This window comes from Xyrauchen texanus, chromosome 37 (assembly GCF_025860055.1).
Source record: "Xyrauchen texanus isolate HMW12.3.18 chromosome 37, RBS_HiC_50CHRs, whole genome shotgun sequence".
Taxonomy (NCBI): domain Eukaryota; kingdom Metazoa; phylum Chordata; class Actinopteri; order Cypriniformes; family Catostomidae; genus Xyrauchen; species Xyrauchen texanus.
In genome coordinates, this window is record NC_068312.1 from 37,010,565 (window position 1) to 37,038,505 (window position 27,941).

Genomic DNA, 27,941 nt, shown 5'->3' on the forward strand with positions numbered 1-27,941 from the left:
AGGATAAAACCAGTCACCTCTGTCAGCTGGCTCTGAAACTCACAAACCCACTAACAACTAACAAACACCAGTTTCAGACCAGCACTTCTGAACTAAACCAAATCATAAAAGAAAGCAAAGAAATCATATTTGGACCATTGGGAAATTAAAGCAAAAACCTAAACAGAATGTATAATCGAGCAGAATATCTGCACACCGTAAGAGATCCAACAGAGACGGATCCTCACCAAATACAGACTCAGTGATCACAGTCTGGCCATGGAAAAAGGAGGACCATCATGCATCAGTTGCAGCTAAATTCATTTTTGAGCTGCACACCCTCATAAACCAATCACTGCCTTAATGTTCTCCAGTCACAGTACTTTTATTTTCTTATGTTCATAATGTCTTGTTAAATGCTTATTTTATTTTATATCGTATAGTGTGTATTGTTATTATAGTTTTTATTTTATTCATTACCTGGCATCTTATTTTAATTCTATTTTTATTGTTATTTGTTGCTATTTCATTATTATTTGTCTTGTCATTGTCTGTTTTCAGTATTAATGCATTGGCAATATTGTATGTAAACACAATCATGCTAATAAAGTACTTTAGCATTTAAAATGGAAATTAACTGGGTGAGAGAGAGAGAGAGAGAGAGATAAAGATAGAGAGACATAGAGAGTGAGAGAGAGAGATAAAGAGAGAGCGATAGAGAGACATAGAGAGAGAGAGAGAGAGAGATGCGGAATGAGTACAGAACAAAATTGATTCCTGTTTCATTATTTGAATGGGCTTTGAGCCTTTTACAAAGATTTGATCCCATCGATTATACAGTATGTTCTATGGTAGACGGGGTACACTGGATTGAAATGTATGGTAAAACAACATTGCAACAGGTTGATAACCTTAGGACCAGATTAAATCAAATGAAAACAAAACAATTATTTTTCAACACACCATTGCAGTATTTTTCTATTATCTTCACAGCACATTGCAAAACACTACATTGGAGTTAAACAGATGCACAGTCCGCTGTGATAACCGGCATTATTGCCTGCCGCACCTCCACCGGTGCCTTCAGCTCAGCTGTGGGGTCATTAGCCAGGAGCTACCTATCTTTAACGTTTTGCCCCATTAATCCCAAACATTTCCTGGTAGTGGGGCAGCAGTCAGGGAAGGTGGCAGTACTTTGATCAATTGTGCATGCATGCATTCATTTTATGCATTCATACAATTCATTTCCAAGTTTTATAATTCATTCTGTTTACATGACTGGAATCCGCAGTTTCTGACTGTGTTTTCTGCATTGGGGAAATCATAGGGTCCTTAATAACCCTGATGCTCTGGTGATTTGTCTTGGCAACAGGAGTATTGACTAGAGCAGTACAAATGAATAAGAATAATTAATAAGAATGGTTAATCCTGCTGATTATATATATATATGTGGTGAGCCAAGCCAACAACCCAATACAATCAAATGCAAAGAGAAAACTAGATTCAATTTTGCTGAAGAAAATCGTCATGAGTCGTGCTTGCCCATGCATAAGTTGCCACCATGATGCTAGAGTGTTGTAAGTTGTTGCAAGGGGCTAGGCAGTTCCTTACTGGCTCAGGTCAAAAGAGCCCTTCTTCAAGTCTGATATAGTATAATACAGTTGAAGTGTTATAATCTCTGGTTCTGGATATGGCTCTGGTCTCTGCTTCCATTTAAGTCTGTGGGGGTTTTATGGGATCCTATGGCGTTATATCCATTATATATACAATCCTAACTGTAATAGCACACCTCTCCACAACAGGCTGCATTATTTTGAGGTATCATGCAGGCAAAAACAGCAAGACAGCTCACTTTGGAGCACAACGTGTGAGAACACTGAATTCTGTGCACTGTGGATGGTGTGTTGGTTTGCGTACCTGCTTACGTGGGCATGTGACGTGGTTTGTAGCAGTCGATGAGCCTGACACTACGTGTCCGCACAAGTGAACATGTCTTGGTACGATTCCTTGAAAAGGTCAAATTGGCTTGCGTCTTACAGCCTGCCTGAAATAGACAGCATGCATAATCACACCATCTATATCGGGAACTAAAATTTTCCATTTAAAAACAGTGCCTTATTTTATAAAGTGTGATTGGATGAGCCACTGTTTAAAGCCGCTGTAAAATAGGTGATATAAATAATACGTACATCTATGACTGCACATCAATAATGCTCTTAATGCTCATTAATGATATATATATATATATATATATATATATATATATATATATATATATATATATATATATATATATAATGCAGCTATGTGTCACATCTACACAGATAGCAATAGCTGTGATTGATCCACTTTGTAATAAGAGACCTCCGTCAGGATGATTAAAAAGATATCTAAGGTAGTATTGGCAGAAATGTGAAGCTTATAATTTAATAAAAGCACTTACATTAAATCTTCTGTTAAAACTTGTGTACTACTTGAGCTGAAATTTAGTTTTAATTGTCATTTTAGGGTTTTAGGGTTTGTTGACATTACATCGTCATGGCAAAGAAGTTGTAAAATTGTCATAACGTTACACAGAAAAGGTTATTAAGGGAGTTTCTCAAAGAAAAATGATGTTTACATGTTTACACGTCTTGTGGCTATACTTTTGAAACAGTGAGTATTTTAACGTTTGCGGATTGGCCCTCATTGACCCAGATTTGTGCTTTTTTTTAAGAAAAGGAGGGACGAGTCAAATTAAATGCTCGTGGTAATCAAGATTAAGCCACAAATGCTGTCGATTGAGCCCGGAATGTTCCTTCAAGATACATGCATCATATCACATTGCATTTGGGCTCGTTTTAATCAGGAGCATCCGAAGTCGGGTCGCGGGGGGCAGGAGATCCAACTGGGGGCACCAAACTTCCCTATCCCGAGCCATATTGACCAGCTCTGACTGGGGGACCCCGAGGAATTCCCAGGCCAGTGTGGAGATGTAATCTCTCCACCAAGTCCTGGGTCTTCCCCGAGCCCTCCTCCCAGCTGGACATGCCTGGAACACCTAACCCTAACCTAACCTAACCCTAACCTAACCCTAACCCTAACTTAACCCTAACCCTAACCCTAACCTAATCCTAAACTAACCCTAACCCTAACTAACCCTAACCTAACCCTAACCCTAACACTCAAACCTAACCCTAACCCTAACCTAACACTCAAACCTAACCCTAACCTAACCCTAACCCTAAACTAACCCTAACCCTAACCTAACCTAACCTAACCTAACCTAACCTAAACCTAACCCTAACCCACCAAGTCCTGAGTCTTCCCCGAGGCCTCCTCCCAGCTAGACATGCCTGAAACACCTCGCTAGGGAGGCGCCCTAACCCTAACCCTAACTAACCCTAACCTAACCCTAACCAAACCGTAACCCTAACACCCTAACCTAACCCAACCCTAACCCTAACCCTAACCCTAACCCCTAACCGAACCCTAACCTAACCCTAACCCTAACTTAACACTAACCTAACCCTAACCTAACCCTAACATAACCTAAACCTAACCCTAACCTAACCCTAACCTAACCTAAGCCTAACTCACCAAGTCCTGGGTCTTCCCTGAGGCCTCCTCCCAGCTGGACATGCCTGAAACACCTCCCTAGGGAGGCGCCCTAACCCTACCCTAACCCTAACCTAAATCTAACCCTAACCTAACCCTAACCTAACCCTAAACTTAACCTAACCTAACCTAACCCTAAACCTAACCCTAACACACAAACCTAACCCTAACCTAACCCTAACCATTACCTAACACTAACCCTAACCCTAACCCTAACCCTAACCTCACCTAACCTAACCTAACCTAACCTAACCTAAACCTAACCCTAACCCACCAAGTCCTGGGTCTTCCCCGAGGCCTCCTCCCAGCTTGACATAACTGAAACACCTCCCTAGGGAGGAACCCTAACCCTAAACCAAACTAACCCTAACCTAACCCAAACCTAACCCTAACCCTAACACCCTAACCTAACCCTAACCCAACACTAACCCTAACCCCTAACCCTAACCTAACCCTAACCCTAAGGGAGGTGCCCTAACCCTAACCTAACCTAACCCTAAACTGTAGCAGTCTGGGGAGACTGTTATGGGTGGGGGCGTTGTCCCTAACAACCTAACCCTAACCCAACCCTAACCTAACCTAACCTAACCCTACCCCTACCCCTACCCCTAACCCTAACCCTAACCTAACCCTAACCCTAACTCACCAAGTCCTGGGTCTTCCCCGAGGCCTCCTCCAAGCTGGACATGCCTGAAACACCTCCCTATGGAGAAACCCTAACCCTAATCCTAACCCTAAACCTAACCCTAATCCTAACCCTAACCAACCCTAACTAACCCTAACCTAACCCTAACCCTAACCCAACCTAACCCTAACCTAACCTAACCTAACCCTAACCTAACCCTAACCCTAACCTATCCTTACCAGATTCCCAAACCACCTCAACTGACTCCTTTCGACGTAAAGGAGCAGCGGCTCTACTCCGAGCTCCTCGCGGATGACTGAGCTCCTCACCCTATCTCTAAGGGAGAAGCCCGCCACCCTTCTGAGGAAGCCCAATTCTGCCACTTGTACTCGTGACCTAGTTCTTTCGGTCATGACCCATCCTTCATGACCATAGGTGAGGGTAGGAACGAAAACTGACCGGTAGATCCAGAGCTTTGCCTTCCGGCTCAGCTCTCTTTTTGTGACAACGGTGCGATAGACCTAGAGCAATACCGCCCCCGCTGCCCCGATTCTCCGGCCAACCTCCTGCTCCATTGTCCCCTCACTCGTGAACAAGACCCCGAGGTACTTGAACTCCTTCACTTGGGGCAATACCTCCTTCCCCACCCAGAGTACTCACTCCATCGGTTTCCTGCTGAGATTAAGCAAGTGGTTGTTAATTAATTTGAGATTAATTTTTTTTCAGCGTGGAGCATCTAAGTATGCCTGAAATATGTATTTATTATTATTTATAAGATTTAAGAGCATGCAAGCATACAGGGTATGCCTGATTTATTTGCTCTCTGCACGGCAGACAATATGTACAATAAATAATATGTAGGCTATCTAAATCTCAACATGCTCACATTAACTCATTTTTAATGCAACAATTTAATAAATAATTAAACAACACATCTTTTTTCAATTATTTTTTCATTTTATTGAATTTTTTTCTATAGTTTATTATTTCAGAAACTAAAGCATTTGCTCTCAATACACTAGCAATTTGGCTGTGTACTCACCGAACGATGCAGACACACCGACGCAGAACTATAAATGCATATTTTGACGTGTGCTGCATTTAACATGTGTTTGTAATGCAGAGATGTCACAGGTCTCTTCCACCGATAGTGTGACTAAGGGATCTCTCAGTTGCAACAATCACCATTACCACATATCGCTATAGCAACCCCAAGTGTCTTGTTCAGTTCCACATGTTACCATGGGAACGTGATATTCCCCCCACACCCTACCCTGTGCTGCAGTGGAACCTGTAGCCAATGGGATACCGGGAACAGTTGCATTTCTGATACAACTCTTATTCGTAACTCAAAGTGAGATTTCTGATTTACTTTTGTGTCTGTTTATTGTGAAACTGTAACAGGAGGTTTCTTTAGAAGCACTCTTTAATATGCAAATGAAGCAGAGATGAAAGAGTAAGAGATGTTAAACACAGGTGCCCTTGATCTCACGCAGCCTCATGGATCCAACACAACACACCGCGTGACTCGCCTGTGGCTCAATAACAACAATTGCTGTGTGAGATGCATCTGTGTCATGTGCCATGGGTCATGTTGAGCTGTTTAACAATTCCACCCACAAATAACAGCACCAAACTGAGTCGTGTGTTTTTGTGCCAATTTAATAACGTTGAAATGACTAATGCTGTCATGAATGATCTCAAAGGAAAGAGAAATTACAAATGCAATCTCTGTAATATCTCAGTTGTTTCTCATAGATAGCAATTCTGATTAAATGGAGACTAAACCTCCTGCTTCTTGGCAAATGAAGATTTTTCCTCCTGAGAAAAAGACCCTCGTAATCTCACGTGTCTCCTAGAGAGTTTCTGACGTGATCTCAACAATGTCTAAAACTGGGATTTGCATTCAGATTTGCCAAGATCCAAATGTTTGCAATCAAAATCCAGAAATCTCAATATGAACTCAAGAGCATATTATCTGAGCCGCAATCCACATTCATTTTGTAGCTTAATAGACGTTATTCACAGCAGCGCCATCACAACGAGGCTGTGAGGGACAGACGTACAGTCTCTATAGACTGTTCTGCAGTTTTTCTGGATCGTTCCACGGACAAAACGATGATTAAATATCTGTTCAAGAACATTCAGTATTCAAAGACCTCCAGACAGCATGAGTTCCCTCACAGACTCATTGATGGTTCTAGCGTGAATAAGGTCCAAACTTTATGTCAACAATTGTTTCATTTGTGTCTATTTGTATTTGTATGAAGGAATTTTAGGAGATAGAAATGAGACAGTGGTAGTTTAGTGGCAGTTCACTAACCAGATACAAGACAGCAGCAATCTTAGAACCTTTTGACAAAAATCAAATCAAGTAGAGAAGACAACAACACGAGTTCACTGGAGACAAACAAGACAACATCAAACTATCTAGATTTACATCTCTTCTGTTTCTATTCACATTCCCAAACGCTCTGTTGCTGTTGTTCAGACTTCCTCAACTGTTCCTCACACTGTTGTGCATTTTATTTGATATTTTAGATCAGATCATTCTATATTTCAGGTCACATTATTCCATATTTCAGGTCATATTATTCCATATTTCTAATCTGATTATTCCATATTTCAGGTCATATTATTCCATATTTCAGGTCATATTATTCCATATTTCTAATCTGATTATTCCATATTTCAGGTCATATTATTCCATATTTCAAATCTGATTATTCCATATTTCAGGTCATATTATTCCATATTTCAAATCTGATTATTCCATATTTCAGGTCATATTATTCCATATTTCAAATCTGGATTATTCAATATTTCAGGTCACATTATTCCAAAATTCAGGTCAAATTATTCCATATTTCAGGTCATATTATTCCATATTTCTGTTCAGATTTGTCCATATTTAAAGTCAGATTATTCCATATTTCAGGTCATATTATTCCATATTTCAAATCTGGATTAATCCATATTTCAGGTCACATTATTCCAAAATTCAGGTCAAATTATTCCATATTTCAGGTCATATTATTCCATATTTCTGTTCAGATTTGTCCATATTTAAATTCAGATTATTCCATATTTCAGGTCATATTATTCCATATTTCAAATCTGATTATTCCATATTTCAAATCTGGATTATTCCATATTTCAGGTCATATTATTCCATATTTCAGGTCATATTATTCCATATTTCAAATCTGATTATTCCATATTTCAGGTCATATTATTCCATATTTCAGGTCATGATTATTCCATATTTCAAATCTGATTATTCCATATTTCAGGTCATATTATTCCATATTTCAAATCTGATTATTCCATATTTCAGGTCATATTATTCCATATTTCAAATCTGATTATTCCATATTTCAGGTCATATTATTCCATATTTCAAATCTGATTATTCCATATTTCAGGTCATATTATTCCATATTTCAGGTCATATTATTCCATATTTCAAATCTGGATTATTCCATATTTCAGGTCATATTATTCCATATTTCAAGGTATCATGATTATTCCATATTTCAGGTCATATTATTCCATATTTCTCAAATCTGGATTATTCCATATTTCAGGTCACATTATTCCATATTTCAGGTCATATTATTCCATATTTCATGTCATATTATTCCATATTTCAAATCTGGATTATTCCATATTTCAGGTCACATTATTCCATATTTCAGGTCATATTATTCCATATTTCATGTCATATTATTCCATATTTCAAATCTGGATTATTCAATATTTCAGGTCACATTATTCCAAAATTCAGGTCAAATTATTCCATATTTCAGGTCATATTATTCCATATTTCTGTTCAGATTTGTCCATATTTAAATTCAGATTATTCCATATTTCAGGTCATATTATTCCATATTTCAAATCTGGATTATTCCATATTTCAGGTCACATTATTCCAAAATTCAGGTCAAATTATTCCATATTTCAGGTCATATTATTCCATATTTCTGTTCAGATTTGTCCATATTTAAATTCAGATTATTCCATATTTCAGGTCATATTATTCCATATTTCAAATCTGATTATTCCATATTTCAAATCTGGATTATTCCATATTTCAGGTCATATTATTCCATATTTCAGGTCATATTATTCCATATTTCAAATCTGATTATTCCATATTTCAGGTCATATTATTCCATATTTCAGGTCATATTATTCCATATTTCAAATCTGATTATTCCATATTTCAGGTCATATTATTCCATATTTCAAATCTGATTATTCCATATTTCAGGTCATATTATTCCATATTTCAGGTCATATTATTCCATATTTCAAATCTGATTATTCCATATTTCAGGTCACATTATTCCATAGTTCAGGTCATATTATTCCATATTTCATGTCATATTATTCCATATTTCAAATCTGGATTATTCCATATTTCAGGTCACATTATTCCATATTTCAGGTCATATTATTCCATATTTCAGGTCATATTATTCCATATTTCAAATCTGATTATTCCATATTTCAGGTCACATTATTCCATATTTCAGGTCATATTATTCCATATTTCATGTCATATTATTCCATATTTCAAATCTGGATTATTCCATATTTCAGGTCACATTATTCCAAAATTCAGGTCAAATTATTCCATATTTCAGGTCATATTATTCCATATTTCAAATCTGATTATTCCATATTTCAAATCTGGATTATTCCATATTTCAGGTCATATTATTCCATATTTCAAATCTGATTATTCCATATTTCAGGTCATATTATTCCATATTTCAAATCTGATTATTCCATATTTCAGGTCATATTATTCCATATTTCAGGTCATATTATTCCATATTTCAAATCTGATTATTCCATATTTCAGGTCACATTATTCCATATTTCAGGTCATATTATTCCATATTTCATGTCATATTATTCCATATTTCAAATCTGATTATTCCATATTTAAATTCAGATTATTCCATATCTTGGGTCACATTATTGCATATTTCAGGTCATATTTATTAGGTATTATTACATGTGTCCATAAAATACAGTCCCTCCTGCTGTCTGTAGATCAGTGACCTCTAAAATGTGTTAAATTAAAGTGATGCCTCACTTAACAGCACAAAAGCTCTATTGAAGGATTTCAGAGAAGATTTATTGACTACAATTTTAATTGTAACATTTATACTATTATTTTTAGAATAGTAAGTGAAACTACTGCAATCCTGAAGCATGCAACAGCATAATCAGTGGTGTTTTCTAAGGGAATAATCACTATTACTATTGCTCAAACTGAGGGTTTGTGTAAAGACTTGGAGGTGGGCTCTTTTGACTTGAGCCAGTATGCAACCACCAAGCGACCACCAAGAACACCCTAATAAATGTATGGCAACACACTTACAACCAATCAGAATGCCTGATCAAGTGCACAGCAATGGCAAGGCAACCACACGAAACCACCTAACATTCTGGAAGCGACTATTGCTCATAGAAGGACCACTTACATTTTCTTTAGAAAATCTTGTTAAAGTTTAATAGAAGCAACACTATAGTGGGAGTGGTGGTGGCGTAGTGGTTAAAGCACAGGACTGTTAATCAGAAGGTCACAGGTTCTAACCCCACAGCCACCACCATTGTGTCCTTGAGCAAGGCACTTAACTCCAGGTTGTTCCAGGGGGATTGTCCCTGTTATAATTGCACTGTAAGTTGCTTTGGATAAAAGTGTCTGCCAAATGCATAAATCTATACAACAAAACTAGAACAATAAAAGTTGAATTATGCCACCCTTAGTTATGATTGCGTGTTTGTGTATCCACAGGCTGCCAAAGTGGAGAAGCAGTTATTTACTCAGGTCCATTCATTACAAGATGATTTCAGAGATAAGAGCATCTCCACCAACCAACACATGACACGGCTTGAGATCCTACAGGCCGAGGTGAGAAATTCTGTTATTTACAATCAGCCTATGATAAAAACCTTGATGCTTTAAAATCTTTCCCTTTTGTAAATGATTTCCTCTTTTCCTTCCTTTTATTATATTATTTTGTCCTGCACAAACAGCAAGGGCTTGAAGTAAGTTGTTATAAACCATATACACCTGTCTGCATGTCTTTCGTTTCGATGTGTCCAGCTCTGTGATGTCATGTCATTGTGATGCAAAATGCCACTGGATCATATCCTGATTGCTTTGTTATGTTTGCACATCAAAGCCGATTCTTTCACAAACTCATCTATGAAAGACTGTGATGTAATTGACTCGCAAACAATGCCAGTGTCATCAATGGCCACTATGATGTTACATTACAGGTCTATTCCAAGCAAAACTACCAAATGAAAAATCTTTGTAAAATGCTATATGTGCACACATTTCATTCAGTACTAAAAAGTATTCATAAAAATTTTCAGAATCTGACTATAAAAGCACCATTTTACCCAATATTTGTGTGCTATGTAACTGTATCTTTCTTAGGGTATCAAACTGTTAGCTTAGCAACATGCTAACATCAAAAACACAATTGAAATCAGTTTATAGTTTAGTTTCCTGTGTGCTTTATGTGAGCAGCACTATTTGTATGACGTACAGACTTGTTCCCTATGTAGAGCATTCCAAATCAGTCCCTTATGAGGCTCCATTACATTTAGGATGCTGCCTTAGAAGGTTACTTTGTCAGCAGTAGACAGTGAGGTAGCTATTTTGAGCTACAGGGAACTTGTATGTGCCTATATATTATATTTAGCAAAAAAAGATTACTTCATACACATCTACTGCATGAGTAATGGATCAGTTTGAACCAGTCTGGCCATTCTCGGTTGTCCTCTCATCAACAAGGCATTTATGAGATAGTAAGTCATATTTATGAGATAAAAATTAACTTATGAGATAGTAAGTCATATTTATGAGATAAAAATTCACTTATGAGATAGTAAGTCATATTTATGAGATACAAAGTCAAAAGAATGAGTCATATTTATGAGATAAAAAGTCAAAAGAATGAGATAGTAAGTCATATTTATGAGATAAAAATTCAATTATCAGATAGTAAGTCATATTTATGAGATACAAAGTCAAAAGAATGAGATAGTAAGTCATATTTATGAGATAAAAATTAACTAATGAGATAAAAATTCAATTATGTGGTAGTAAGTTATATTTATGAGATACAAAGACAAAAGAATGAGATAGTAAGTCATATTTATGAGATACAAAGTCAAAAGAATGAGATAGTAAGTCATATTTATGAGATACAAAGTCAAAAGAATGAGATAGTAAGTCATATTTATGAGATACAAAGTCAAAAGAATGAGATAGTAAGTTATATTTATGAGATACAAAGTCAAAAGAATGAGATAGTAAGTCATATTTATGAGATACAAAGTCAAAAGAATGAGATAGTAAGTCATATTTATGAGATAAAAATGCACTAATGAGATAAAAATGCACTTATGAGATAGTAAGTCATATTTATGAGATACAAAGTCAAAAGAATGAGATAGTAAGTCATATTTATGAGATAAAAATGCACTTATGAGATAGTAAGTCATATTTATGAGATAAAAAGTCAAAACTTTGAGATGGTAAGTCATATTTATGAGATAAAAAGTCAAAAGAATGAGATAGTAAGTCATATTTATGAGATAAAAATGCACTTATGAGATAGTAAGTCATATTTATGAGATAAAAAGTCAAAACTTTGAGATGGTAAGTCATATTTATGAGATAAAAAGTCAAAAGAATGAGATAGTAAGTCATATTTATGAGATAAAAATGCACTTATGAGATAGTAAGTCATATTTATGAGATAAAAAGTCAAAACTTTGAGATGGTAAGTCATATTTATGAGATACAAAGTCAAAATAATGAGATAGTAAGTCATATTTATGAGATAAAAATTCACTTATGAGATAGTAAGTCATATTTATGAGATAAAAATTCACTTATGAGATAGTAAGTCATATTTATGAGATACAAAGTCAAAAGAATGAGATAGTAAGTCATATTTATGAGATACAAAGTCAAAAGAATGAGATAGTAAGTCATATTTATGAGATACAAAGTCAAAATAATGAGATAGTAAGTCATATTTATGAGATAAAAATTCACTTATGAGATAGTAAGTCATATTTATGAGATACAAAGTCAAAAGAATGAGATAGTAAGTCATATTTATGAGATACAAAGTCAAAAGAATGAGATAGTAAGTCATATTTATGAGATACAAAGTCAAAATAATGAGATAGTAAGTCATATTTATGAGATAAAAATTCACTTATGAGATAGTAAGTCATATTTATGAGATACAAAGTCAAAAGAATGAGATAGTAAGTCATATTTATGAGATAAAAATGCACTTATGAGATAGTAAGTCATATTTATGAGATAAAAAGTCAAAACTTTGAGATGGTAAGTCATATTTATGAGATAAAATTTCAAAAGAATGAGATAGTATGTCATATTTATTAGATAAAATGTCAAAAGTTTGAGATGGTAAGTCATATTTATGAGATAAAAATTCAAAAGAATGAGATAGTATGTCATATTTATTAGATAAAAAGTCAAAAGTTTGAGATGGTAAGTCATATTTATGAGATAAAAAGTAAAAACTTTGAGATGGTAAGTCATATTTATGAGATAAAAAGTCAAAAGAATGAGATAGTAAGTAAAATTTATGAGATAAAAATTCACGTATGAGATAGTAAGTCATATTTATGAGATAAAAATGTACTTGTGAGATAGCAAGTCATATTTTGGCTCGCAAACTAGGGTTCTACATACAGTTATTATTTACTTATTTACTTAGTTATGTATTTTTACATATTTGATACATATTTGTATTGACTTATAGATATTACAGTTTAATTTTCTGTAAAGCTGCTTTGAAACGATGTGTGATGTGAAAAGTGCTGTGGAAATATAAATGACTTGATTATTATGAGATACAAGCCTCATAATGAGTTACTATCTCATCATTTTGACCTTTTATCTCAAAATTATGACATTTATAATTGATATTTTTATATTGAATACATAGATTTATATTGATATTTTTAAATATTACCTATATTTTAATATTACCTATCAATGCCAGATTTTTCCTACCAATGTGTCAGAAATAGGCTTCCATATGAAATGAATATATATATATATATGCAAAAGTTCTTAATGGTCCTAAAATAGGCTTGATTTTCTTTTTCCTTTTGATTTTGGCATGAAAGATGACTAAAGTTCTTACCAACTGAATTATCTCCTAGAGCCCTATAATGTAAACAAATGCACCAGGATCAGAATTAGTTGCAGAACAGTTGTTAAAAATGCAGTATTCCTCAGCAGAGGCAAAGTAATCTTGGAGAATCAGTCAGCGCTTGTTAAGTAGGTTAACAGATCTGGGTCACAGCATGAGGGAAATAACTTCAACTAATGTTTGTTTCATACTACACTCACAAAGCAGGATTAAAATAATGTTTTTATCATGAAACATTCAGTGGACTCATGTCAAAGCCATTCCATTATTTTCTTTCAGCTTAGACAGTAGTGAGATTAAATTGAGAGCAATTAGAAATTCGAAATTAAGTCTTAGATTTTTCTCCTGAGAAAAACACCCGCAGTGATCACCTCTAGAGTTTCAGATGTCAACTGTGCTCAGATTTAAACCAAGACACCAAAATGTGCAATCAAACGTCCAAGATCTCAGAATGACATCAAATTCTATCAAGAGCAATTGATCTGAACTGTGCCATCCACATTCATTTTCTAGCTCTGTACTCTTAACTGCATGTCAAAAATGGTCCCATGATTATGATTTCCCCTAAGGTTCGAATCATCTGAGACAAAGTTGATACTTCAATGAAACAACATATAACACTAATCGACTTGTGACCTTTGTAAAGAATATCATTTGAGCTATAATTGCTTCTGTGGTTGTCTGTTTTGAGCAGAAATATTCAAGTTATCAACTCTACATTCCTGACTCTGGAGGTGTTATTTGACTCACTAATTGATGCCCGGCAACACGGCATACCACAAACTCTGGGAGTATTTATCTTAATCTAGGAAAAAGTGTTTGCGTTCCCACCCCCACCAGACAAGGGCACAGAGTCGGTGATCCTTCTGGGAATGTTTAGGACAAGCGTTTGTAATTTGTGCTTGTTTTGGTGTTATTAATTTTAGGAGTTTGTGCGATGGCGATGTCCTTAACATGCTGTTTTCGATTTGGTTTGGCAGATAAAGACGTTGACAGAGCATAAGCAGGAATTGGAGCGACGCGTGAACGCTGTACTGGAGGAAAACGAGCAACTTCAGAGCACGGTGGACGACATGAGAGAGAGAACGCTGGTGCTGGAAAAACAGTGTCACGAGAAAAACTTACAGGTCAAGAACAGGTCACATTTCACCCCAAAAGATAGAAATAAAAAAATATATTTTACTTAAAGAAAAAGTAGCCTGTTGATAGTTATATCACAATGCAACCTTTTTAAACAGAATATTATTTATTATTTGTGAGGTAAATAAAATGACCCGGATATGTTCTTAACTGGTTTTGCGAGATTCACGCCATTTTAGAAAAATCTCATACTGGGACGATTTACATATATATATATATATATATATATATATATATATATACACATTTATATATTTATAATATATATATATATATATATATATATACATATATACATATACATATATATATAGTATCTCACAAAAGTGAGTACACCCCTCACATTTTTGTAAATATTTGATTATATCTTTTCATGTGACAACACTGAAGAAATGACACTTTGCTACAATGTAAAGTAGTGAGTGTACAGCTTGTATAACAGTGTAACTTTGCTGTCCCCTCAAAATAACTCAACACACAGCCATTAATGTCTAAACCGCTGGCAACAAAAGTGAGTACACCCCTAAGTGAAAATGTCCAAATTGGGCCCAAAGTGTCAATATTTTGTGTAGCCACCATTATTTCCAGCACTGCTTTAACCCTCTTGGGCATGGAGTTCACCAAAGTTTCACAGGTTGCTGGTGGATGTTAGAGACCTTGTGCTCCTCCACCTTCCATTTGAGAACCTACCTGGTTTTTCAAATGAAGTAGATGTTTGTTGTACCCATACATCTCTTGTACCCGTCTGAAGTCATCTTTGAGAAGTGTGTGTAACCTGTGTTCCTTCAGGTGTGTGTAAATATCTTGTATGTTCTCACTAGCTGCGACAAAGTCAGTTGGAGCTGCAGGAAGTGCGCTTGTCTCACCGGCAGTTGAGCGCACGTCTAGAGGAACTGACGGAGGAACGGAGTCTTCACGGCTTCAGTCCGGATCCTCACAGCCTCCTCTGTGAGATAGAACAGAGTATGGAGCAGGAGGAGATGGAGCAGGAGAGAGAACAGGTACTCAAACAGCACTCACACAACTATCAACATAAAGTCTGGGCCACGTTGCAGCTTATTCTAACTAAGAACCACCCACTTAGAGAGGATGAGTCCGTCTGACTGACATGTAAAGCAACCAAGATACATTTTTCAGTGGCATGACAGTCTGTTAAATGGATCCGTTTCTTTCCTTCAGTTACGACTGCAGTTATGGGAGGCGTACTGTCTGGTGCGTTCCATCTGCTCACAGCTCAGAGGAAATGACATCACAGACTCTGCCCTGTCCACAGACTCATCCATGGACGAGTCTTCGGAGACGTTGTCAGCTAAAGACATTCCCATGGGTAGTTTACACGGCAGTCTACTGGAGCTGCGCAGACTAATGCAAAACTTGCTGGACGGCAACGAATCTACGGTATGAATTACCACACATTGTGTTGCAGTCTGAAATTTCATAATAAAACTGTTAAGATTATTGTATGAAGTAGCGATAGACTAATATATCAGGTCGATGAATCGGTCAATATTTGGCTATGTATGTTGAGATTGGCCAATTAAAGGAATGTTCCGGGTCTAATACAAGTTAAGTTCAATCGACAGCATTAAAGGTGCTGTAAGCCCAGTCAGGCTTTCTAAGCAACAGATTAGCCCGCTTGCTAGGGTGGTCTAGCTGTCATGTTGGGTTATCCTCCTCATGGTCACTATAATATGTGGTTCTCGCTCTCGGTGGGGCGCGTGGTGAGTTGTGCGCGGATGCCGCGGAGAATAGCTTGAAGCCTTCACACGCGCTATGTCTCAGCTGTAACACGCTAAACAAGCCACGTGATAAGATGCACGGATTGACGTCTCAGACATGGAGGCACCTGAGATTCGTCCTCCACCACCCGGATTGAGGCGAATCACTACACCACCACGAGGACTTAGAGAGCATTGAGAATTCAGCTTTCCAAATTGGGGAGAAAAAGTGCTGTAAGCGATTTTAGCCATTCTACAATTTTCAAAAACTGAGCCGTTGGATTAGCCACGCCCCTTTTCCCAAAACCCTGCACTCCAAAGATACCAAATTATCTTTATTGAGACCAACAAGTACGGAAGCCAATTTTGTCCATGGTTTATCACTTTTTTCGGTCTTTTCTCGTTATATTTACATAACAAAATTTGTTTTCTCGTGATGACGACTTAAGTATAAATTACTGCAATATCATTCCAGAGATGTCATTAAGTGTTGCAATATCATCAGTACCGCCGCTCCCTATAAGCAGACTAGGCAGTCTGCATAGGGCACCAACTCCCTAGGGGGGTGCCCTCGTACCCTAGGAGGGCACCAGAATGTCCACCGGATGCCCATACTCGCACGTTATACATTATTCAAGGACCCGAAAGCAGTTGCGGAACACAGATGATCAATTCGCGCTCATATCACGTAAATTGTTTTGACAACCAGATGGCAGTAAATTGACCCTTGTACTGAAGCTTTGAATAAAGAACCCAATTTCAATAAATTTGCAATGAAAACCCTTTTGCTTTAGAAAGCTTAATTTTCCCATCATTGCTCCATGGATACCGGATGATGACTGAGAGATGCAGGGAGGGGGGGCCCTTGGAGATAAATGGCCCCGGGGCCTTTCCGAGTCATTATCCAACCCTGGACCTAGACCAGCCTACTGTTGCGAGAAACAAAACATGAAGATGCTGTGCCTGTGACGTCAAGAGCTGCTCCAGGCACCAAAAGATGTTTTCTCGTGGGAAAAATCACAAATCGTCAAAATCACGAAAAGAAAAGAGAAAAGTTGTGCTCAAGAGAAAACAACATTTGATATGTTGAAATCTCAAGAAAATTACGTTGGGATCACGAGAAAAAAAAAAGTGATAAACCATGGACAAAACGGGCTTCCGTAGACAAGAGCAAAACAGCGCCCTCTACTGACAAATGTTATGAGTAACATGGCATAAAAATGGCATTATGCCTCAATAATTCGCTGCTTGATTGATTGGCTGGCAGAACATTGTTCATTGGTCGCGGCCCACGGACACATTTTTATTGGCTGTTTAAAGAGTCTAGAGCTGTCACAGAGACCGGTGAAATATCTCAAAACTCTTTTCAGGGAGTAGTACACATTTTTTGCATTCAATTCCATGAAAAAATCAACTTACAACACCTTTAATTACTGTCAGTTCCAAAATTCACCAACAGCCTTCTAACTGAATAATGCAAAAATTTTTTCCAGTTTACCATAGATAAATCCAGCATCCCCGTGCAGAAATTGACGTTGTTCTTTTTCTCTGTGTTTGTGCGTTCAGGGTTCTCGTCGCAGTGATGAAGAGGTTCTTGAGGAGCATGTCCGTAAACTCGGCGAGGAGCTCCGAGAACTCCGAGAACTGTTCGAACAAGAACAGAAAAAAACACGTACCAGCCAGGAAGAGGCACTACAGCTCCATAATCAGGCACACACATGCATTTTTTTAAGGAATTTTCTGGGATGAATATAATTTAAAGAAACGGTGTGAGTTCAATACAAGTTCAACAGTATTTGTGGCATAATGTTGATTACCTCAAAATCTTTGTTTCTGAGACCAGTGCAGACAGACAGCACACTGGAGGTCACGTCATTCACTAAATAGGGAGCAAGGGAGCATACTATAATTTTCCTATGCAGCTAAGTGCATTCACTCCAAACTTCTGATCAAAGTTTAGTTTCAGGCTGCAGATGATGTTTGGATCACTCAACATGTTTGGCAGTCATGGGACAATGATAATCAGTACATAAATTCACAATTTATCATGTATAATTTTATTTTAACATGGTTGGCAGTGATTGGATGATGCAGCACATTACATTGAATCAGAATGAATTATGCTAATTTCTGATTGGTAAAATTCTTCAGCACTGGCTAACACTTCTTAGTTTGACAGTGCAAAGAGAGAACATTGAGATTTTGCTCTCAGGAGGTTAAAAAAAAAGGACAAATCAAGGTTACAGTGAGGCACTTACAGTGGAAGTCAGTGAATGTCAATGGAAGTCAGTGAATGTCAATGGAAGTCAATGAATGTCAATGGATGTCGATGGAAGTCAGTGAATGTCAATGAATGTCAATGGATGTCAGTGAATGTCAATGGAAGTCAATGAATGTCAATGGAAGTCAGTGGAAGTCAGTGAATGTCAATGAATGTCAATGGAAGTCAATGGAAGTCAGTGAATGTCAATGAATGTCAATGGATGTCGATGGAAGTCAATGGATGTTAATGGAAGTCAATGAATGTCAATGGAAATCAATGAATGTCAATGGAAGTCAATGAATGTCGATGGATGTCAATGGAAGTCAATGAATGTGGATGTCAATGAATGTCGATGGATGTCAATGGAAGTCAATGAAAGTCAATGGATGTCGATGGAAGTCAATGGATGTCAATGAATGTCAATGGGTGTCGATGGATGTCAATGGAAGTCAATGGAAGTCAGTGAATGTCAATGAATGTCAATGGATGTCGATGGAAGTCAATGGATGTCAATGAATGTTAATGGAAGTCAATGAATGTCAATGGAAATCAATGAATGTCAATGGAAGTCAATGAATGTCGATGGATGTCAATGGAAGTCAATGAATGTGGATGTCAATGAATGTCGATGGATGTCAATGGAAGTCAATGAAAGTCAATGAATGTCAATGAATGTCAATGAAAGTCGATGAATGTCAATGGAAGTCGATGAATGTCGATGAATGTCGATGAATGTCGATGGAAGTCAATGGAAGTCAATGGAAGTCAATGAATGTCAATGGATGTCAATGAAAGTCAATGAAAGTCAATGAATGTCAATGGATGTCGATGAATGTCGATGGATGTCAATGAATTTCAATGGAAGTCAATGTTTTTGTTAAAACATTTACACAGAAGAGTAAACCATTTTCACACTAAAATCATGTTAACACACATATTGTTTTTGTCTTGTGTCAATACTTTTGAAACAGTGAGTATTTTAATGTTGAAGGATTGGCCCCATTAAGTGGCTCACTGTAACCCAGATTTTTGTTTCTTTTTAAGACGGTACAATTAGTACTGACTTTTGAGGTAATCAACATTATGCCACAAATGCTGTCGATTGAGCTTAACTTGTATTGAACCCGGAATATTCCTTTTAAGGATATTCTAAAGATATACTACTATGATGATGCTCTTGGACTGGCCATAGGGAGAACTGGGACATTTCCCGGTGGGCCGGTGTTCTGACAATCTTTGCTATAAGCTGTAAAACAGTGATAAGTTAAAACATGTGTAGCACATGTCGGGAGCCACGGGAGAACCTGTCAGTGTGTACTACAACAGCATGAAATGTGTTAAAAACCTAGTTAGCACATCTTGTCAGGCAGATAATACCTATCAGGATGTGCAACCTGCATAACTATCAGATACTGTGATATGGTGTGAGGCTGTACTAAGCCCTTACCCTGTCCTAAACCCTAACCCAATCCCTAAAACTATGCCAATATAGCATTGGTAGCACATCCTGATAGGTAGCATATATTTTCAGGACACCAGCTGCGTAACGGGCCAAATGGGGTCTTGATTAGCTGAAACAGACCGTCACGTTATGCCGAATGGGCCACGACAGGCTGAAGACGGCTGCAAAACGGGCCACGATATGCTGAAGGGGGCCAACAACTTTTGGGCCAGGCTCTATGTAAAATCCAGGGCCGAATCCTTTTCCCAGTCCGGCCCTGATTGAACGGTCTGCTAACTGAAATCCTCCAGCCCATATTCAGGACTAATTCAGTTGTCCTGTGACTCTGCTCTTTATCATGTAGGTGGCGCTGCTCTCAGTGGAAGTTTCTTCTTCAAGAGGAGAGAACGAACGATTGAGAGCGAAGATAGAAGTGCGAGAACCCAACGAACAGTTACAGAGTGCCATACGAGACCGAGACGAAGCCATCGCCAAGTAAGACACACATGCACATGTTTACCAAGTAAAATGAGGACTCTTGACCTATGTGACATTTAACGGTCAATTTTGTCTCCAAAGATTTAGCTAGAGCTATGCACAGAGTCTTTATTATAAGTAAATATGCATCATCCAATAAAGAAAATTTACTGTTATGAACACTAAGCAAGAATCCCCCGGAATCTAACAGAATCCTGATATTCCCTTGTAATTCCTGCGTTATTGTTTTTCTCTGTTACAGGAAGAAAGCAGTAGAGATGGAGCTGGCGAAGTGTAAGATTGACATCATGTCTTTGAACAGTCAGCTGTTAGACGCGATACAGCAGAAACTAAACCTGTCTCAGCAGTTAGAAGCCTGGCAGGTGAGAGACACACACACACATATATATATATACACACACACACTCTTACACACAAACAAACAAACACACACACTCTCACACACAAAACACACACTCACTCACACACACACACACACACACACACACACACACACGCGGACACAAACAAACACACACACACACGCAGACAAAAACACACACACACACACACACACAAACAAAAACACACACACACAAAACACACACAAACACGCACAAACACACACATATAAACAAACACAAACACACACAAACACATAAACACACACACAAGCAGACACAAACAAACACACACACACATACACAAACACACACATATAAACAAACACATAAACACACACTCACACACAACACACAAATAAACAAACACACAACACACATAAACAAACACACACTCACACACACGCATACACAAACACATAAACACACACTCACACACAAACACACTCTCACACACAAACACATAAACACACAAACACACGCAGACACAAATAAAAACACACACACACATACACAAACACGCATACACAAACACGCATACACATAAACAAACACACAAACACTCACACACAAACACATACAACACACATATAAACAAACACACACATATAAACAAACACACTCACACACACAAAAACACAAACACACACACACACATGCAGACACACACACATGCAAAAACACACACACAGACACAAACAGACACACACACATAAACATGCAGGCACATGCATACACACACATATAAACAAACACACACACACACTCACAAACACACACACATATAAACAAACACACTCACACACACAAAAACACATGCAGACACACACACATGCAAAACACACACACACACACACACACACAAACAGACACAAACACACACATAAACATGCACGCACATGCATACACACACACATATATAAACAAACACACTCACACACATACACAGAAACACACACACGCAGACGCAGACACACACACACGCACGCACTCACACACATATAAACAAACACAAAACACCCACACACTCACACACACACACACTGTCTCTGTTACTCCGGATGTTGAATGTATGAACAGGTTTATATGTTTCTCCCTCTGTTTACTTTAGTTCAGTCTATTAAAGCAGAAATCCTTTACTTTTCACTTTTCTGTCATTCTTTCTCTCCTGTTGGTCCTAATGTGTTTATTTGTGTCCTCCTATCCCTGTATAACTCAGCCTCCCCGTCTCTCTCTCCCTCCCTGCCTGCAGTTTGCCTCTTCAGGGCTGTTCACTGTGTGGCTCTTGTGGTTTCTGATCTAGTGGCCTTCCTCAGCTTCCGTACAGACCCCTTCTCCCCTCTGGTAGCCCCCTCCTGCCTTCCAGGTGAGCTCGGGTTTCCCATCTTACCTGTGTCCATGTTCATTCCGGCTCATTCTGTGCAGTGAGGATGCCAATCATTTCACTGTGATGTGGTTCACTTGTCTTCACAGCTTTTGGTACAGATGAGTCATTTCCGGAGAGAGTTTGATTCATTTAGTTTAGTGTAAAATATCATTTAGTGTGAAAGATCACAGATTCACATGTAAGGATGGGAATCATAAGGAATTTAATGATTCCGGTTCCTTAATGGTTCCATTAATGATTCATTTATTACTTTTGAGGAAGAAATATTTTGAAATGAAAATGCAGTTCTTATTGGGTTTACTGGCCTCAGCAGGCAGTTTCAAAACGATGAGAGCATTTCATATTTTAACAGAACGGATTATTGCAAATGGTGCGTATACAATCAAGAAATAGTTTTAATTTTTTTTTATAAAATTCCCCTTATTACAACAACAAATATAATATGTACATCCACTAATTACTGTTGGTTCAAGTCAGACATGTGCAAATCAATGATTTACTGTTCAAGCTTTTGATTCACTAAAAAGAACGAGCTGATAAAATGTATTTGTTTGGTGGAAAGTATGTTTTGTGGTGTAGAGTCAAAAGAACTGACTCATATGAGTCATTCGTTCAGGAGTTGGACTACACTGGTCACCCTGTATGATTCGAGCTGTAGATTCAAAAGAACTGACTCATAATGGTGCGTTCACATACAACGCGGAAAAAAGATTTGCCTCGCAATGCTCGTGCGAGTTTGACCGCTGGATTAAATTTGTGTTTAAACTCGCGTTCGAGCGAGTAACGCGAACCCACGAGTATTCCCCAAGGACAGGAGGAGGGGCTTCTACGATAACTTATCTTTCCACCATCAACCATGGTTGATATCACAACGATTGCTGCTCTGTATCTGTTGTGAAAGTTCCAGATACGTTGACGTTGTGTCATACAATTCCGGGTGCCCACCCAACGCTACGACCATTTTCTCGTCAACTTTCCTGATTTGTTCTGCTACTACATCAGTGCGTCAGTGACATCCGGACAATCTCAATGCTGATAGGCTTTCGCGACAACGCGTCATGCAATATTTCGCTCCAGTTGAAAAATTTCAGCTCACGCGAACACGCAAATTAAGCGATTTTGCCTTTTCGCTTCGCACCATTCGCTTCATTCGCACCACCCGCGCAAATTCGTGTCTATTTGCGTCTTTGCATTGATTTTGTATGTAATCGCGCTGCGTGAAATTCTCGATTTGCGTTGTATGTGAACGCACCATAAGAATCTTGACCCACTGTATGATTAACACTGCAGATTCAAAAGAACCGACTCATAAGAATCATTCATTCAGGAATCAGACTACACTGGTATGTTTCATGTAGTAGATTCAAAAGAACTGACTCATAAGAGTCACTAGTTTAGGAATCTGACTACACTGGTCACCCTGTATGATTCACACTGCAGATTCAAAAGAATCAACTCATAAAAGTTATTGATTCAGGACTCAAACTACACTGGTCACACTGTATGATTCGAGCTGTAGATTCAAACGAACCAGTTCATAAGAGTCATTCATTCAGGAATCGATCTACACTGGTCACCCTGTATGATTCGAGCTGTAGATTCAAAAGAACCGACTCATAAGAGTCATTAGTTCAGGAATCGATCTACACTGGTCACCCTGTATGATTCGAGCTGTAGATTCAAAAGAACCGGTTCATAAGAGTCATTAGTTCAGGAATCAGGTTGCACTGGTCGCCCTGTATGATTCGAGCAGTAGATTCAAAAGAACTGACTCATAAGAGTCATTCGTTCAAGAATCGATCTACACTGGTCACCCTGTATGATTCGAGCTGTAGATTCACAAGAACCGACTCATAAGAGTCATTAGCTCAGGAGTCAGACTACATTGGCAGTATGTTTCATGCTACTGATTCAATAACGGTGTTGCGTTGCTTCTGAGTGGTAGTAGGAAACACTGTCAGAGTATTTTAGTTTGGTGTTGCGTCCACATTGATGAAAGAATGCACGCTCAAGAACCATTAACTGAACTGAATGTTGTAACAAATTATTTGGGATTTTTTTTAAAGAAAACCAGCCCTGACCAAGAACCAGCTCTCGGCTCTCAACTCTATTGATATGTGAGAAAAAATATATATATTAAATATTTGGATATTAAATGATGACATACAGTACATTTAACCTCCCTCTATATAACAGTTGCTTTTTCGAGGAGGTTTTGCCTGATGAAGAGGTCGAAACTTTGCATTCGTTGACATGAAATTGGGAGCCCATAGTTGACGTCATTACCTAGCTACAGTGTTCACTAGTACTCACAGTGATACCCGCATTGATAGTGCACGTGTTTCACGATTCAAAGCCAAAAATATGATCTAACGCAGTTTGGAAATAGCTCTGAAGGGTGGAATGAAACTCTGGTTCAGACCACGCAATCGAAACATATGTGAAACTCATGGACTCATGCTCATTGTTCATCCATTCTGTCTGTCAGTGTCCCCACTTTTCTGTACATTTTCGTCAATATCTTCTCACAATGGCATGATAAGCACCGCTCTGTCTCACTCTCAGGATGACATGCACAGAGTTATCGATCAGCAGCTGATGGATAAACATCAAGAGGAGTCGAGAGATTCTCCGTACTCCTTCAGCGGGTCGTGAGGAGGAGGCCCTTCCAGACGAACTCATCACCTCTCAGAAGGAGACAAACACCTGTTTTCATTCTTCAAGAAGAACTGAGAGTCTGAAGAGATTTGACGAGGAGAAGAAAGAAAGAAAGAAAGCTAAATGAGAGAGTGGTTCTCATCTCCAGATATTACATGGGACAGTAAGTGGTGACACAACGCAATAACTAAATTGTTTAGTGTTCAAAAGTAACCGTAAATTCAGAATGTATAAATTGGTTTATCATTGGTTACTAATTACCTCGAAGACCTGGGTTACAAGGTACTTCCACTGGAAGTGAATGTGGCCAATCCTTAAACGTTAAAAACAGGGCTGTCGATTTAACGCCTTAATTCAGTGCGATTAATTACATAAACAAATAATGCATTTAATCAAGTGTCTGGACAGTAATAAAGAACATTCCGTTTGAAGTACTTGAAGACCGTTGTGAACCGAAGGCCAATCATTGGCTGATGTTCAATAATATAGAAATAAACAATATTTTGGATTCTAAAGCCATTTTTTTAAAGCCATGTTTTACTCGTCTGCCACTATAGTGTAATGCTTTTCCATTAATTTCGATTTATATTTAGAAGGAAACTGATGGAGTGCATATTCCGGGTAGGGAAGGAGGTATTGCCCCAAGTGAAGGAGTTCAAGTACCTCGGGGTCTTGTTCACGAGTGAGGGGACAATGGAGCGGGAGGTTGGCCGGAGAATCGGGGCAGCGGGGGCGGTATTGCACTCGCTCTATCGCACCGTTGTCACGAAAAGAGAGCTGAGCCGGAAGGCAAAGCTCTCGATCTACTGGTCAATTTTTGTTCCTACCCTCACCTATGGTCATGAAGGATGGGTCATGACCGAAAGAACTAGGTCGCGAGTACAAGCGGCCGAAATGGGCTTCCTCAGAAGGGTGGCGGGCCTACCCTTAGAGATAGGGTGAGGAGCTCAGTCATCCGTGAGGAGCTCGGAGTAGAGCCGCTGCTCCTTTGCGTCGAAAGGAGTCAGTTGAGGTGGTTTGGGCATCTGGTAAGGATGCCCCCTGGGCCTCCCTAGGGAGGTGTTTCAGGCATGTCCAGATCGGAGGAGGCCTCGGGGAAGACCCAGGACTAGGTGGAGAGATTACATCTCCACACTGACCTGGGAACGCCTCGGGGTCCCCCAGTCAGAGCTGGTTAATGTGGCTCGGGATAGGGAAGTTTGGGGCCCCCTGCTGGAGCTGCTGCCCCGCGACCCGACTTCGGATAAGCGGTTGAAGATGGATATTTTCTTTATAATTATAAAAATCGAACTATTCAGAAATATTGAATCATTATATGTTGAACGTATGTTGTTATTTGAGGGGCTTATATTTATAGACACGATTAATTGCAATTAATTAATCGATGCCATACCATGTAAATTATTTGATAAAAAATTTGAATTGATCGACAGCCCTAGTTAAAATACAAACCGTTTCAAAAGTATGGCCCCAAGATGTAAACAATATGCATGTAAACTTTGGTAAAATTAGGGATTAACAGGCATTTCAGGGTTTTCCAGATTATGTCGTCATGACAACGAAGTTGGAAATTGGTAATATTGGAAATATCTGTACACCGATAAGGTTTTATCTCGCTTAAATTATGTTAACATCTTGTGGCAATGCTTTTGAAACTTCATTATAACGTTTATTGACTGCCGCCTCCCCCCCCCCCATTAACTTCCATTGTAAGTACCTTGATTTTTGCCTTTATTTTAAGTTCATTTTAATTTTGTGGTAATCAGCATTATGCCACAAATGCTGTTGATTAAGAATGAAGGAATTAACTTCTATTGAACCTGGAACATTCCTTTAAAAGCTGCTCAACCTATATTATACCTTATCTGTGAACGATGCAATAGTTTGCTATATTTTATCATTCAAGTATAATTGTTTCCCTGCTGTCCATGACCCTATAAGAACAGACCCGACCCGCCAGCTGAGAGCAACTGATCTAACAGACCGAGTCCTCCGCCAGCTTTGAGCCATTTTGCACTTTATCTGTACCCACAGTCCTCAGCTCACTGCCAGAGATTCAACAAAGAGACTACGTCGCTCACTCGGACATCTCAAGGCATTCGCTGGAGATTAAACTCAGGATGAACATTGAAGGCTTTTAGGATGGAGGTTTAGAGTATCAACAGGTTGTAGGTTATAGTTAATCTTTAACAAGTCTGAAAGCAGCTAAAATCATTCCGCTCTTTGGTTCATTCCCAAAATCAGTGCTGTACACGGAGGATCTTTTTGAAATAGTGAATTTGATGTCATCAGTAACCGTCTACATCCTGAAGGACTACAAAGTAAATGTAAATCACTTTGGAAGTGTTTGTCGGCATCATTAAAGGTGCCGTTTGTCATTTCTGCGGCAGTCGTATCACCGAACGAAATTGCAAAAGTAACACTATCTCCGTCTGCCATTGGTGGGCTAAACAGGTAGTTCCGCCCCAAACTCACACCATTGGTTAAGCTGGTTGTGATAACATCACCATAAATCTGCTGCTATTAGTGCACATTTATCTCTCTTTACCAGTTGCACCTGCTTGTTTTTTTAGGACAGTATTATGACCCTTCTTACCGATTTGATGATAATAAACGGGCCTCGTGTGACCTGAATTTGTGACGTGAATGAACCAAAGAACAGTAGAGTTTCATTTTAATTCTGTGGCTGTAGAAACAACACTGCATCGGGCTTTAGTGTCTAAACAAATGAAACCGCTGCGCCGTTTGGAATGGAATGCTGGCGTACTGCTCACTATGCAGTGCATATCATGCAGGCACACTATGCAGTGCATACCATGCAGGCACACTATGCAGTGCATACTATGCAGGCACACTATGCAGTGCACAGTATGCAGGCACACTATGCAGTGCACATCATGCAGGCACACTATGCAGTGCACAGTATGCAGGCACACTATGCAGTGCACAGTATGCAGGCACACTATGCAGTGCACAGTATGCAGGCACACTATGCAGTGCACACTATGCAGGCACACTATGC

General features: G+C 38.4%; 1 protein-coding gene across 1 annotated transcript in view; it reads left to right on the top strand.

Annotated features, from left to right (window-relative positions):
* The window catches only part of LOC127630495 (BICD family-like cargo adapter 1), a 38,801-nt gene extending 11,039 nt beyond the window's left edge, over positions 1-27,762 (top strand). Inside the window, exons 3-10 of the mRNA XM_052108064.1 lie at positions 10,014-10,130; positions 14,415-14,561; positions 15,396-15,575; positions 15,754-15,972; positions 17,859-18,002; positions 20,361-20,491; positions 20,736-20,856; positions 24,827-27,762. Coding sequence (XP_051964024.1) covers positions 10,014-10,130; positions 14,415-14,561; positions 15,396-15,575; positions 15,754-15,972; positions 17,859-18,002; positions 20,361-20,491; positions 20,736-20,856; positions 24,827-24,916 — 1,149 coding nt within the window. The 3' untranslated portion in view covers positions 24,917-27,762. The remainder of the gene's footprint in view (positions 1-10,013; positions 10,131-14,414; positions 14,562-15,395; positions 15,576-15,753; positions 15,973-17,858; positions 18,003-20,360; positions 20,492-20,735; positions 20,857-24,826) is intronic.
* The last annotated feature ends 179 nt before the right edge of the window (positions 27,763-27,941 follow it).